We start from the raw sequence: 16,007 nt of genomic DNA on the forward strand, positions 1-16,007 counted from the left end.
CCACAACCATCTTTCTTCGTGAGAGATATGGTTTCAGGCTGTGGAAGGTTTTCCCCCTGATTCCCATTGACCTCAGTTTTGCTAGGGTTCCTTGATGCCAAGAGGAATCACTGTCACTTTCCCCCTGGAATTCAGCCCTTCTGTCCAACTCTGGAAAAAGGCTGTAATGAAGTTCGGAGCCAAATGGCCCTGATGGATCCCAGAATGATTATTGGTGAACAGGTGACTGCTGAGTAAATGCCACTTGATAACAAAGAACAAAGAAAAGTACGGCACAGGAACAGGCCCTTCGGCACTCCAAGCCTGCGCCGACCATGCTGCCCGTCTAAACTAAAATCTTCTACACTTCCGGGGTCCGTATCCCTCTAATCCCATCCCATTCGTGTAGTTGTCAAGATGCCCCTAAAACGTCACTATCGTCCCTGCTTCCATCACCCCCTCCAGCAGTGAGTTCCAGGCACCCATTATCCTCTGTGTAAAAACATTTGCCTCGTACATCTCCTCTATACGTTGCCACTCGCACCTTCAACCTATGCCCCCGAGTAATTGACCCTCTACCCTGGGAAAAAGTCTCTGACCGTCCACTCTGTCTATGCCGCTCATAAGTTTCTTGACCTCTTATCAGGATGCCCCTGAACCTCTGTCATTCCAGTGAGAACAAACCGAGTTTATTCGACCGCTCCTCCTAGCTTATGCCCTCCATACCAGGCAACATCCCGGTAAATCTCTTCTGCACCCTCTCTAAAGCCTCCACATCCTTCTGGTAGTGTGGCAACCAGAATTGAACTCTATACTCCAAGTGTGGCCTGACTAAGGTTCTGTACAGCACTGGTGATGACACCTCCCATCATTTTCCTGATGATTTTGAGTAGATGGTACTTGGCCGGTGTGCATTTACCCTGTCTGTGGTGGACAGGACGAACCTGGGCTATTTTCCGTATTGATGGGTAGATGCCAGTTTTGCAGCTGTATTGGAGTATCTTGGCTAGACGGTTGGCCAGTTCTGGACCACAGGTTTTCAATACTGAAACCAGGATGTAATTCAATCCCGTACATAACCGTTAGAATATCCAATGCCCTCAGCCGTTTTTTGCCAAGCATGGTAATTGCCAATTCTGTTGAAAATTTCCGACTCTTGGTTTTGACCATAGTTGGCTGAAATGCACCAGCTTGCTTTTTGCCGCTTGTTTTTCCTTTTATTAAATCAAGACCAATCTGAGTAATGCTGGAGACCTCAGGAGGAAGCATGTTTCTTTTTTAATGTAACTGGATTAATGCTGGTGCAGTTGTCAGAAGGATGGTATAAATGAATCATTTTGCACCAGCATGTTTTTTTTTGCCTGTTTCCTGTATGAAACAATTAGCTGTTTTGATCACAATTGGCTATCAGATTTTATTCAGTGAAACTGGATAGTTGAAGAATGTGAAATCTGGAGTGCAGCAATGCGTGCATTCTTTCTCCATTGTACACATTGGGTATTGAATTTCATGGAAAGATCTAAATCTGCCCAAATTCTGCATAGCTATTATCTAAAACTGTTTAAACAAGCAAATGACAGTGAGAAATGCACTGGACTGTGTTCCGAACTTTCTATATGGTGCTTACAGATTATTTTCCACTGTTTTATCCACCATTCATGGAAATTACCAGCAAAAGTATTTTTTACAGTTCAGGGGCGGTATTCTCTGCCCCCCCCCCCCCACCTGCCGCGCGAATTGTGCCACGCCGCCCCGACCCCCGCACGTGATTCTCCCCCCCCCCCCCCCCCCCCCGTGAAACCAGCGCCGCGCAAATCGCGCCGGGCTGCTCGGAGAATTGCCGCAAACGGCGAGCAGCGAATCTCCAACCCAGATGGGCCTAGCGGCCGCTCCGACACAACAGGGTCCTGCTGGCGCCACACACCCCTGGTCGCTGCCGGCGGGAATGCTGCAGGAACACTTGGGGGGCGGCCTGTTGGAGGGGGGTAGGGAGGCCCCTCCACCTGGGGGGGGGATCCTCCAAAAGGGTCTGGTCTGTGATCGGGGCTCACCAATTGGTGGGCCAGCCTCTTCCCCCCCCGGGCCTACATTGCGCCGCGGCCGCCCCCTGAACACCCACACCATATTGCGTCAGGGCCGGCGCGCGTAAGAAGTTCCCCGCGCATGCGCAGGATGGCGCGGCCCAACTGCGCATGATCAGGATTGAGCAGCCCCAACTGCGCATGTATGGGTTGGCGCGGCGTCCATTTGGAGCCGCGTAAGGACACTGGAGTGGCGTGAACCGCTCCAGCGCCGTGCTGGCCCCCTGTTGGGGCCAGAATAGGTTGTGCCCGGACCCTGTTTGCACTGTCATGAAATGCAACACTGTTCACGATGGCGCGGGCACTTGGTCCGCGGAGCGGAGAGTTGCCCCCCAGATTCTACAGCATTTCAAACATACTAGTGTTATGGCCCAGGGTTTAGAGAACCCCAAAGTGCATCATGGAGTTCACCTGACCCACAACTTTAATAGATTGTGGTATGGGGAGCACACGGCCCACTCTACAGGTGTGGTACAGCAGAAATGGAAAAGTATTTTTTTAAAGCAAAACAATGTTTATTCTATGAACTCAAGTTAACCTTTTTAAAAAGTACAGTGACCATCATAGCAACCATTAATTCAAATATACCCACCAAAGACTACAACACTAAGTAAACCTTTAAGCTTTCCTTTTTAACATCTATACGACTTAAAAACAAAACCTTTATCAGAAGCACATCAGGTTAAAGTCATACTGAAAACATTTATCATTCTAAATTCACCAAAAGATCAAGAGATAGTCTTTTGATGGCAGAGAACAGCAGCACACCTGCTTGGTCTGGCTTCAGCTCCAACACTGAAAACAAAACTAAAACACACCCTACAGCAAACAGCCTAAAACAAAAGTAAAAGCTGACAGGCAGCCCAGCTCCACCCACTCTCTGACATCACTGCAGTAATAAACACCCATTTCTTAAAGGTACTCTCACTACAGATATTTATACACACACCCATTTTTAAACATCCATTTCTTAAAGGTACTCTCACATGACAATTGTATATTCTAAAGCAGCTTGAACTGTCATTGGCATTCTCTGCGTGCTAATTTAAGGTGTTGGCATTTGTGTGGAACAGCGTGAATTATTTTGGCACTGTTTTGAAGTATTTTTGAATTAGTAAGTTTCTACGCCTTTGACATGTTCATTTTGTACAAGTGACATTTTTTTTACTTAAAATATCAATAAGATCATTTAGTTCCAAACAAAATCCCCGCAACCACATTGTATTGATTGACCCTTTCCTGAACTCCTTCACTTTGTCGCCAACTGTCACTGTTTTGGGGAGGGGGTATGTTATATCTGTGTCCCAGAGGCTTCTCTGGGACTGCAGCTAGTAAAGGCTTACAGAGGGATGGAACATGACTGTCTCCTGGGCCACTCGCAGTGATACACGGCAGTACTCACGTAACATAAATGAGAAACTCGCAGGCAATCTGTCGGCGATCCTCGCTACAAGACCTTGCAATAAGAAAAGCTGCTATTAACCAGGGTTATATGCGGAGCTGCCTGTATTCATAACAGCAGCTGAGACGTAAGAGTTTAAATACCATATCCAGTGCATGGTGTGGAAATAATTCCCAGCCAGTAATCCTGCAGCATGGGCTTTAGGTAGTGGCGATGACCCATGGAAGTCGGGAAGCTCCAGCCCGCTCCCTTGTGGAGAGGAAGCTGCCTCTGTGGTTTGCATTGCGTTGAGTGGATTCAAATGGACAACCTAGGTGAGGAGGTGGGGGTGAGGGCTGGTTGGATTTGTGAAGCTTGTTTCAGTATTCAGGAAAGGAGTAAGATGGAGAGAAAAACAAAAGGATTTGAGAACAAAGGGGAACCAGAAGTCAAGTGATGACAATCGCCGAGGACAAAAAATAGAAAATTCACATCAAGCCCCCCAGGTCCTGCCAGTGACAGGTCACACAGAACCCTTCTTCCAAACTGAATCTTTCTTTCCTGCAGTTGTACTTTTCATCTTTCCATTTGTATTTATTCATTTTATAAAATAAATGCTGTTTCTTAGACTTTTGCAATGCCTCTCGTTCGTTCATGCACAGGTATTTAAAACCAGAGCATTAATGTATTCAAGATTTTGGTATCTTTCACAGACTTTTCATTTTGAAGTTTAAAACGTTGTCACCTTCAATCTTGCAGCTTTGAAAGACAACAGATTTCAGCTGGTGAATTTCTCGAGCAGCGAGCTACGAGTCTCGTTGTCAAACGTTTCTTTAGTAGATGAAGGGCGATATTGCTGCCAGGTTTACACAGATCCTCCCCAGGAAGCCTTTGCTACAATTACAGTTCTTGGTGAGTAACAGCACTGACTCAGAAGTAGAACAGTACAATGTTTTAAACTTTAGCTAAGACAGCTGCCAAACCCAACGTTTTATATCGATCCTTGATCTTGCTTATTTTTTGCAAAGGCATCAGTAGGGGACATTTCCCATTACCTTGTAAATCTATATTTTTCTTTATATTTCACTGAGCAGATACATAACTAGAAAGATCAGATACCACTTGCAGTTTGCAACACCTTGACTAGCGTCTGGAATTAAGGAGAGGTGTGAACCTATGTCCCATTATCACGGCGCGGAATGGTAAGGTTAAAGGACCCAGCCACTTTGAAAAGCCAGGAGGAAGATAAGTGGGCAAGTGGGCCTTCCTGAATCCTCCAGTGCACCTTCTGGGGTATCATTAGGGTATAAGTTCTGGGTTAATAAGTTTATCTGCTGTGACATTATATCAGTGTAGAAGAGAGCTATCATAGACCATTATGCCCACCGTTGCATTTCCATGTGCCTGTACAGCTCCAGATGATAGTGTGTACAGTGGGGGGCAGGGTGGGGAAATAGCAGATTGGTGCAGTAAGAGGGTATTCTTAGTCTGGGGTTAAGCAGAGAGGAATCCTCATCCTCTATTCCATTAGGTGTCTTTATCTGGTAGTGACAATGGATGGTCTAAATGGGAACCTGCTGTATTTTCCACCATTACCTCATCACATCTAAGGTGATGAACAGCTTTTAATCATTCTATCAAAACAATTGCAACAAATTTGATTTTAACAAGAACAGCATTTTCAGAAAGGTGTTTTATTAGCACTTATCTTTAGATTTCTTGTAGAGCAGAGAGACCCTACAACCATTGCACCTGCCATGTACTTTTGAGACCAACCTAGGCCTCCTTGCGTACCAAAGAATGATGCAGCATGCGACAGGCAGAGTTAAGTGATTCCACAACCAATGGATAAGAACTAAGCTCTTCAGTGTTGTCACATCCAGTCATGAATGGAGGTAGATAGTTAAGCAGTTAACTGGGGAGATAGCTTCAGCCAATTCAATTCACCCCATGTGATATCAGGAAATGGCAGAAGGCATTGGATACGGCAAAGGCTATGGGCCCTGACACTATTCTTCCAATAGTACTGGGGACTTGTGCTCCACAACTAGCTGTGCCCTTAGCCAAGCTGTTCCAGTACAACTACAACACTGACGTACTCAGCAATGTGGAAAATTGTCCAGATATGTCCTGTCCCCAAAAAGCAGGACAAATCCAACCCAGCCAATAACCGCCCCATCGACCTACTCTCAAACATTATCAAAGTGCGACAAGGGTCAGTGACACTGCTGTCAAGTGGCACTTACTCAAAAACAACCTGCTCACTGGCATTCAGTTTGGGTTCTTCCCTTGGGTTCAGCTCCTGCCCTAATTATAGCCTTAACTCAAACGTGGACAAAAAAGCTGAGCTCCAAAGATGAGGTGAGAGTGACTGCCCTTGACTGAGGTAGTATCAAGGAGCCCTAGCACAACAGGGATCAATGGGAATTGGGGAAGAAAATCTCTGCTGGTTGGGGTCATATCTAGCACTAAAGAAGATGGTTGTTGGAGGTCAATCATCTAAGCAGGATAGTGTACTAGGCCCAACCATCTCTGAAACCCCCACTATCATCATCCTGGAGGCTACCATTTGCCAGAAACTAAACGGAAACTGCCATATAAATACATAATTTCTTTCACTCGTACTTTAAATGATCTGGATGATTGACACTTTTATTGTCTTCTCAGTGAAATTACAGTTTTAATATTAGTAAAAAGTTATGAATGAATTACCTTTGGGGCAGCACGGTGGCGCAGTGGGTTAGCCCTGTTGCCTCACGGCGCTGAGGTCCCAGGTTTAATCCCGGCTCTGGGTCACCGTCTGTGTGGAGTTTGCACATTCTCCCCCCTGTTTGCATGGGTTTTGCCCCCACAACCCAAAGATGTGCAGGCTAGGTGGATTGGCCACGCTAAATTGCCCCTTAATTAATTTTTTTTTTAATGAATGAATTGCCTTTTGAAGCCTTTTTTTACACATCCTCTTGGTTCTATACAGTGTATAATGGTAAAGGGAGTAGGCGGAAAGGCAGAGCATGACATTGGGGGCCTGAGGGGCCATCTGAGGTGGGTGGATGGGCAGAGCGTGGCACTGGGGGCATGAGGAAGACCTTTTGCAGACTGGGACTGATGACTCCTCTGAGGGGACATGAGCCACACTCTTTTTTTTTAAATCTGGCCCGACTCCATAAAGATTGTGGGAGTGTAGGACGTGTCTATCTCCACAGTGGAGCCGGCCAGGTTGGTAATGCCAGGTTGTGGGGGCTTTTGACAGGAACAAGCCCACATGCATTAAAGGCATTCCAAATAATGTGAATCCTGGAATCAGGACCCGCCCGCCATTTTTAAAGTGTTCCCAAGTCATCCCAATTTGGTGAAAATCCAGGTTGAGGAAAGGCACCTGATATGCATATAAATGTGTACATCTGAACTATTGTTACATTGTCATCATATTCAGCGCCACACCAACAGAAAAACGCAGGACAACGTATTGAATAAAAACAGTTTGACTTATTCAATCACCACAATCAATAGGCCGGCATTATCGCTTGTATGATATGAATACGTCTTCTGCTTTTTCTCATGTATTCTCCAAAACATTGGGCAATACCACTGAGTTTTGTTAATATGTCTATTAATTGGAATCTATTTAGGCTCTTGTATTCTCAATAAATGTGAAAAAATTGCCAGCAAATCAGTGAGAAGGATTTTGCTTTCTCTGCGAGAATGATCGACATACCATTGAACATGGATTTTCACAAACACCCCTATCATGCGGTAAACCAACATGCATTTGGAAATTTTCTGCCAAGTAACCTTACTTTTCTTGTCAGCACCGTTGACCCATTATTCTACTGGGGCAGAAAGTCAAATCATTCACGAGAGAGAAGCAGCAATTTTTAAAAAAATGATTTGCTGCCAAAAGCGAACAGTTATTGCTCTTGGGAAGCAGGTGCACAGATTTCTTGAACCACTGCCGTCATTCTATTGAAGGTATTCTCACACTGCTGGTAGGTAGTTCTAGGATTTTGGCCCAGTGTTATTGAAGGCCTGCCAATATCTGTCCAAGATAGGGTATTGTCTGATTAGAGGGGAACCTGAAGATAGCAGTATTCCCATGTGCCCACTGTTCTTGTCCTTCTAGATAGTGGCAGTCGCAGGTTTTAGAGGCACTTGATATTTAACATAACTAGCATAGAAACTTCAGAAGTAGCCACTCACAATAGACCATTAATATTTTCCACACTCTACAGCTGATGCTTAATGGTAAATCGCTCATTAGACTGTGTTGGTAGGGAGTGATTAAGCTGTACAAACTTTATATTTCTTTGAAAAAAAAGGCTGCTGTGCTGTGCTTCGGGACTGAGGCAGATAGTGCAATTGAATTGATTGCTAGAGTGCCTCATGGCAAATCACAACTGGGTTCTAAAATACTACACAGGTTGGTTGTAAATTATTATGAGTCTATCATCTATCTGTCGACACATATAATAGGAGTCTTCAATCTAGTGCATCCATCAATGTTCAGTGTCAAACTTGGAAATGCCACACATACAAAGTGTATAGAATCTTTGCAATTGGAATTTTTATTTCTAGATTGCACAGTGTTTTTAGGGAGTTGGTTTTCCACAGATACCTGTATCAGAATGCTTACAAATGTGTAGCTGGGAGACCAAAGTTGCGGTACCTGCAGTGAGGAACTCTCTGCCTGCATGCTTGTGAGCTTGTGTAGAGCTTGGCTCCCCCGCCACCACATCGCTGGAGAGAATAACATTAAAAATAGTCAGAACTGAGCTTATTTGTGACTGTGCTCTGATCTTAATTCATAGCCACACCTTGTGCCGTGCCCAAGTGCTTACTTAAATGCGATCACCAATCTGACGCACAAATAACCCTGCCACGTTGCTATGCACCCTAAACATATTTGCGTCGATGAAAAATCAGCATGACAATAGAATTCTTAATGTTAAACAGTAAATTAGCAAAGCGCTGAACTTCATTCTCTCCTCTGCCAATTACCAGAGGCAACATATGAAAGGTTCACCATCTGTCCCAATGAGCTGTCTGCTTTTGTGCGTGTTCTGAAGTAGTCTTTTTAACATCAGTCCCACCAGAAACTCCAACCATCGATGTGAACAAGGACATCGTGAGTGAAGGGGAAGAGGTCGAATTCACGTGCAGCGCCACAGGTAGCAAGCCAGCTGCTAGCATCAAGTGGTTGAAAGGCGATCAAGAGATGCGAGGTTTGGACACTTTCTGTGCTGGCATCAGTCATTAGTTTTGATCTATGTAAATATGTCACATATGTTACAACTCAAAATACCAACTGGCAGGTGCAGCATTTAGCTAATTATCATCAACAAAGATTCATGTTTTACATATTTAAAGTTCTTCCCTCTCCCTGCCCTAATATATCTTTGTTGACCCCCCCAGGACATCTTTGTAAATGGAAGGCAGGTGATCTGCCCACTTGCCTCAGTCCTCCAGCTGGTTGTTATGAGTTTTTGATTTCTTATTTCTTTGCTCGTCCCAGTGAAGTGCCTCTCCATTTACAAAACTGTACATTGTTGAATGTGGCTATCTGGAGATGTAATTAAATAAATTTGTTTTATTGCATCTAGGGTCAGTGATAACAAGTAATAGATTACTCCATCCTTGACAGTAGGTAGTGTATTCAAGCCCCACTACAGACTCAAACACATAACCTAGACTGATACTTTAGTTAAGGCAGTTCTCATTCGCCTCTGATTAAATACTAGGGTAGCACGGTAGCCCACATGGCTAGCACTGTGGCTTCGCAGCGCCAGGGTCCCAGGTTCGATTCCCCGCTGGGTCACTGTCTGTGCGGAGTCTGCATGTTCTCCCCGTGTCTGCGTGGGTTTCCTCCGGGTGCTCCGGTTTCCTCCCACAGTCCAAAGACGTGCTTGTTAGGTGGATTGTCCATGCTAAATTGCCCTTAGTGTTCAAAAAGGTTAGGAGGGGTTATTGGGTTATGGGGATAGGGTGGAACTCAGTATACCTCATCAGACTCGATGGGCCGAATGGCCTCCTGCACTGTATGTTCTATGTTCTAACTGCACAAAACAGAAATTTGGAGAATAATTCATCCCCTCGGTTACATTTACTATCTTTAATAATCCTTTTATAAGCTGCTGTGCATTGTGGGTAGAATTTTCAACTTTATGTCACTGGTGAGGTATCCTGAGTTCTATTTTTAAACTAGCTTTTCAATCTTTGTTATTTTTGTAGCCCAATGTAGCTCTGAATTTGTCTTTTGACTGAAGGGGTTAGCAGGTAACTTTGAGGTATCTCCAGGAATTTATTTTCCGCCAAGTGATGAGACAGTGAATGAAGTTCAGGTTGCAAAGGTCACAAACAGGATGCACCGAGTGTAAAAGTTTAGAACTTGGTGAGAGTAGGAATTTGTACAGAGTGGGACGGAGATACTGGGCGCGATTCTCCCAGACAGGGAGCGTAAGGCTGGCGTCAAAACCGGGCAGGTTTGACGCCAACCTCCCCCTCCCCGACCAGGAACCAATTCTGGTCCCCGGTCGGGGCTAGTAGGCCGCGGCCGTGAACTCCGGCATCGCGGGCTTAACGAATTTCGTTAAGCCCGCTTGCCAGAGTTTGCGCCGGCTGACGCGTCACATGACGTCAGCCGCGCATGCGCGGATTGGAAGACTCCAACCCGCGCATGCGCGGATGACGTCATCGCGCATTTGCGCGAAACCCGCGCATGCGCGGGCCGGGATGCCCCTCAGCCGCCCCGCGAAGTGATACAGGACATAGAGTGCGCGGGAATCGGACCCGCTGCCCGCGATCGGTGCCCACCGATCGCGGGCCCATGGCACCCTTGGCACGGCCGTGGTACTGCCGTGCCAATCGGTGCCATGGTTGCCAAGATCGGGACTTTACGGCCAGACCAGGTGTGTTTGCCATTCGTAAAAACGGCCGTAAAGGGCTTGGAATTCGGCCCATCGGCCAGCTGAGAATCGCTGCTGGCCGTAAAAAAACGGCGGCAGCGATTCGTGCCGGGAGTTGGGCGTGGGGGGGGGGGGGAGAATAGCGGGAGGGCGTCGGGCTAGCGTGGCCGTAAAAATTTACGACCCCCGCTATTCTCCGCACCGTCGTGAGTGCGGAGAATTGCGCCCACTATTTTTTTTAATCCCCAATTCTTGTCACGTGGTTCATGTAGATGATGAATATCTACCTTTTTCTCTAGTTTAAGTTCTAAATAGATCAAGTGATTTGGTGAAAACTATTAGCTAAATTGATTGTATAAATAAGCTTCAACCAAATAAATAAAACAAGGTTGTCTGGGGGTGACATTGCAGATGGTGTTGTGCAACCGCAGCACATGAGTTTGTGAAGAGAAATGCAATCGTGGACAAATTTCATCTGCATCTTGAGGAACTTCAGCTAAGATTTGGTGAGCTGGAGTCTGAGATACAGACATTGCTGGCCACAAGAATAGGAACAAAGGAATTAGGAGCAGGAATCGGCTATTTGTCCACTCCAACCAACTCCTCCTTTCAATAGGATTATGGCTGATCTGATTGCGGCCGAAACTCCTGGGGCGGGATTCTCTGAACCTGAGGCTAAGTGTTGACGCCGTCGGAAACGCCGTCGCATTTCCCAGCGGTGGCAACACGGCCCCAGGATCAGTAATTCTGGCCCCTACAGGGGGCCAGGAGGACGTTGGAGTGTTTCACGCCGTTCCAGCTGCTGATCCGGCCGTGGAAAGGGTGCCAGGGGATGCATGCGCGCATACGCAGTGGGTCCCGCGCACACGCAGTCCCACTGGTGCGATTCCCGCGCATGTGCAGTGACTCCCTTGTCCGCGCCGACCCAACCTGGCGCAGGAGTACAGGCACCGGCGCAGAAGGAAGAAGACCGGGAGACAGCACCGATCATGGGCCAGGCCACATCGGAGGCCCCCCCCCCCCCCCCCCCCCCCCCTGGGGTCGGATATCTCCCCCCCCAACCCCCAACAAGCCGCCATCTGAACCTTCAACTGAGGCCTCGCTGGCTCAAAGCACGTTAGAACGGTGCTGGCGGGACTTGGGTTTATATTTACAGCTGCTCGACCCATCCGAGCCGGAGAATCACGGGGGACCACGTAGAGTGGACACCGACCGGCGCCACGCTGACCCCAATGGCGCCGATTCTCCGCTCTGCAGAGAATCGCGGCCCAGCATCAGGGTGGCGTGGCGCGATTCGCGCAGCCCGCTGCCGATTCTCCTACCCCAGATAACCTTTGACTCCCTTGTGAGTCAAAAATCAATCTACCTCCTTAATCTGCCTTAAAAAATATTCAATGCAGGCAGCACGATGGCGTAGTGGTTAGCATTGCTGTCTCACGGTGCCGAGGTCCCAGGTTTAATCCCGGCCCTGGGTCACTGTCCGTGTGGAGTTGGCACATTCTCCCCGTGTCTGCGTGGGTTTTCGCCCACAACCCAAAGATGTGCAGGGTAGGTGGATTGGCCATACTAAATCGCCCCTTAATTGGAAAGAATTAATTGGGTACTCTAAATTCATTAACAAAAATATATTCAATGACCCAGCCTTCAGCGGTCTCTGGGAAAATGGCATAAGTCTGGCGGGGCGGAGAAACCCGCCCTATGTTTGAATCCACTCGAGTTTAGAAGAGTGAAAGGTAACTTCATAGAAACCTTTAAAACCTTGAGGGGTATTGACCGGGTGGGTGTGGAGAGGATGTTTCCTCTTGTCGGAGATTCTAGAACTAGGGATCATTTTTTAAAAATAAGGGGGCGGTTATTTAAGACCGAGATGAGGAGAATGTTTTTTCTGAGGGTCGTGAGTTTTTGGAGTTCACTTCCCCAAAAAGGCAGTGGAAGCGGAATCTTTGAATATTTTTAAGGCAGAGTTGGATGGATTCTTGATTAAAAAGGGGTGGAAGGTTATCAGCGGTAGGCAGGAATGTGGGGTTGAAGTTACAATCAGAGCAGTCATTACCTTATTGAATGGTGGAGCAGGCTCGAGGGGCCGAGTGGACTACTGCTCCTAATTCGTATGTCCAGCGGCAATACCGTCTCCTGCCTGTCCAGGTCGAATAACAACCATGAGCTTATTGAATGGCGGAGAAGGCTTGTGGGGCCTTGTTACCTACGTCTATTTCTTATGTGCCTACAAGAGTTACCACATCAGTCGTTTTGTTGTTTCAACAAACTAGAACCACTGAGTTTGGGAATTTTCCATATCACGTGTCATGTCAGGAATTATAGGCCTGCACCCCTGTCTTAACAGGCCCCTTGGTGAAGTGACATCGTACACTTTCCTTAATGTAGGCTTTCAGCCAAAGTCTCTCTGCTGAATAAATTGGCATTCTCTCCTGATTAAGCAGTGCAAACTAACAGCTGGCGCTCCTTACAATTAACGCAAGGCAGTATAATATCTCCTTTCAGAGTCTTCATTAATCATCAAAATTCAAACTGCTGCATTTTTACTAATAGGTGAAGAGCTCCTCCGATAACAGCAGAGTGCCACTTTCTGTCATGAGGGGGCCATACGCTCCAGCAGTACAACTGGAGGGCCACGTGGGAATGAGAGACACCACCTCCCTGGGTTCTGATCTCAGCTATTTAACTACATTCTAATATATGTTCTAACTTGGTACACGAGGGACCTAATTTGAAGAGGTCTTAATATGATGTGGCATGAAGTGGCTCACTATTGTCTCTAAAGCAGTTCAATTTTGGTGGCTTGCATTTCTATGACCAGTGTGTTGTACTTGGGAGACTGGAGTTGGAAACACAAAATTAACTACCTCGACCAAAATATGACTGATTCGGGATTTCCGTTGATATGTATATACGGTCTATTTCTGTTCATATGCCAATGCTCAGTTACTGATTGAGAATGTCGAAATGTCTCATTGGCATCTTCTTTTTAAAAAAATTTTAGAGTACCCAATTCATTTTTTCTAATTAAGGGGCAATTTAGTGTTAGTGTGGCCAATCCATCTAGCCTGCACATCTTTTTGGGTTGTTGGGGAGAAACCCACGCAAACACGGGGAGAATGTGCTCATTGGAATCTTCAACCACAACAATGGTCAGCGTGTCTTTGTATTTAACTTTATACAGGGTTAAGGACTCCTATGATAAATGTAGAAATTGTTATATATTTTTATATCTGTTGCAGTAATGCTTTTTAAAAACCTCGGTTACGGTGTATATTTGCTGCAGTAATGTTATTAAAGAACCTAGGTCGGGGCAGCACGTTGACGCAGTGGTTAGCACTGCTGTCTCATGGCACCGGGGTCCCATGTTCGATCCTGGCTCTAGGTCACTGTCCGTGTGGAGTTTGCACATTCTCCCTGTGTTTGCGTGGGGTTCGCCCCCACAACCCAAAAATGTGCAGAGTAGGTGGATTGGCCATGCTAAATTGCCCCTTAATTGGAAAACATGAATTGGGTACTCTAAATTTAAAAAAAAAATTAAAGAACCTAGGTTGAGGGCGGCACGGTGGCGCAGTGGTTAGCCCTGCTGCTTCATGGCGCCAACGATCCGGGTTCAATACCGGCCCCGGGTCACGGTCCATGTGGAGTTTGCACATTCACCTCGTGCCTGTGTGGGTCTCACGCACAACCCAAAGATGTGCAGAGTAGGCGGATTGGCCAAGCTAAACTGTCGCTTAATTGGGGAAAAGAAAATTGGGCACTTTAAATTTAACAAAAAATTAAAGAACCTAGGTTAAGGTATTCAGACTGAGTCTCCACTAAAAATCAGAAGGAATTTAAGTTGAACAGCAGTTTTGTCAAGCGTTGTTAAGTTGAGCAGAAGTGTACTGATTCTGAAAGAAACGCTCTCCAGAAGTCTCTGCATGGCCAAACATGGAATCTGTTTGACAACTTTATTTATAAGTGGCATTTGAACTGTACTGGGTTGCTTAATTGGAGTTAGTGGCAGGTATAGATAGCAAGTTCAAGCTTTCTCTTATGTTTAAGAACTGTTTAAATGTTAATTGTAAAGCTATTTCTTTGATGTTAATGTGGTTAATTCTGCGTGTTAATTAAAGTTTGTTTTAACGTAAAAGATACCTATTGGTCAGAGTCAACATGCCTGGTGTGAACAAATGTTTTACAAATGTTAGGGTTTGGTCCAGTACCCTAACTCTCCTGATATATTGATTATATGCTTCATACTTAACAATGACACTGACTTTACAAAAACATAAATGTGTCCAATCTGACAGCAAGATCGATAGGAAATTCCAGGTTTTTCTTTTGTGTGTCTGAAGATGTGTTTTGCTAAGTAGCAGCAATAAATTGGTTGCAATGTTTTAATGAATAATATTCATAAATGTCGTCCTCCATTCTCAAGAAAGTACAGGGAATGTGGAAGAGGATCCAAGAGAAGATAAATTGTTCAATGTCACGAGTAAGCTGGTGCTGAAAGTGAGTCGCCTAGATGATGGATTACCTATTACCTGTAAGGTGGATCATCCAGCAGTGAAGGACATTCAGACAATGAAAGATTTGCAAGCACAAAGATATTTGGATGTACAATGTAAGTAAAAAGTCACCATGTCTGCCATTTAATATGTCAACAGCAGTATGTATGAACAATATATTTTTTCCTTGCCAAGTAATCTTGTGTGTAAGATTCTGTTAAACCGAAGCAGTCTATGTGGTGTGTGTTAGTTATTGTAAATATGTTACATTTTTATGATGCGGCTATCACATTTGAATCTCTCAACGATAATCGGAATTTATTGGTATGCTACGAAACGGAAAGACTTGATTTATTTCCATGTTATTATGCTCCAAGTAGTTCAATAATTCTTGAGCTTTGGGCACCTCCACCGTCTTGCTATTAACCTAATTTGTGTAACTATTGTCTTTTATCACCGGAATCTGTTGGAGAAGCATTGGAGCTTTTGACAGTGGTGAACAGTTCTGAGATTTTTAGCCTGACACTTAACGATGTGAGAATTGGGTTCAGTCAAACCCCTGTTCGATCACATCACAGCTGAGCCCGGTGCTATCCTTTCCTGATGAGAAGCTGAACTCCTTGTCCAGGAAGGGAGAGTAGGTGAATCAGAGTGAGAATTGCAGTAGATTTCTCTTCTCTGCCGCCCTACAACTTTCAGGGACAGTAAAAGTTCACTCCAAAAATGGACATTAATATCATATTAGAAAACATAATCATCTTGTTTTCAGCAGACTTTGTCGCTTGGTCCACTATGTTATAAAAGCATACCGCATCCCTCACTCCCCACATGTATGTATCTGTGATAATTTAGTTCAATATTTACGTGTTGCAGCATCATAGCACAGGAAGAGGCCTTTCGGCCCATTGGGTCCATGCTGGTTCTCTGTAGAGCAAACCAACCAGTCCCAGCCCACTGCTCTATCTGCACTGGGAGTCACAGTGGTTAGCACTGCTGCCTCACAGCGCCAGGGACCCGGGTTCAATTCCGGCCTTGAGTGACTGTCTGTGTGGTGTTTGTACTTTCTCCTCATGCCAACGTGGGTTTCCTTTGGGTGCGCTGGTTTCCTCCCACAGTCCAAAAATGTTCAGTGGATTGACCATGCGAAATTGCCCCTTAGCGTTCAAAAGATGTGCTG

At 45.7% G+C, this 16,007-nt stretch overlaps 1 protein-coding gene across 5 annotated transcripts in view; it reads left to right on the forward strand.

Annotated features, from left to right (window-relative positions):
* LOC119953880 (cell adhesion molecule 1-like) overlaps nt 1-16,007 on the forward strand; it is a 427,713-nt gene that overhangs the window by 310,511 nt on the left and 101,195 nt on the right. For all 5 annotated transcript variants that reach the window (XM_038778495.1, XM_038778497.1, XM_038778498.1 and 2 more), the window contains 3 exons: nt 4,201-4,353; nt 8,523-8,660; nt 14,761-14,946. In XM_038778495.1, coding sequence (XP_038634423.1) covers nt 4,201-4,353; nt 8,523-8,660; nt 14,761-14,946 — 477 coding nt within the window. The remainder of the gene's footprint in view (nt 1-4,200; nt 4,354-8,522; nt 8,661-14,760; nt 14,947-16,007) is intronic.

The sequence above is a fragment of the Scyliorhinus canicula genome, chromosome 19 (genome assembly GCF_902713615.1).
Source record: "Scyliorhinus canicula chromosome 19, sScyCan1.1, whole genome shotgun sequence".
Classification (NCBI taxonomy): Eukaryota; Metazoa; Chordata; class Chondrichthyes; order Carcharhiniformes; family Scyliorhinidae; genus Scyliorhinus; species Scyliorhinus canicula.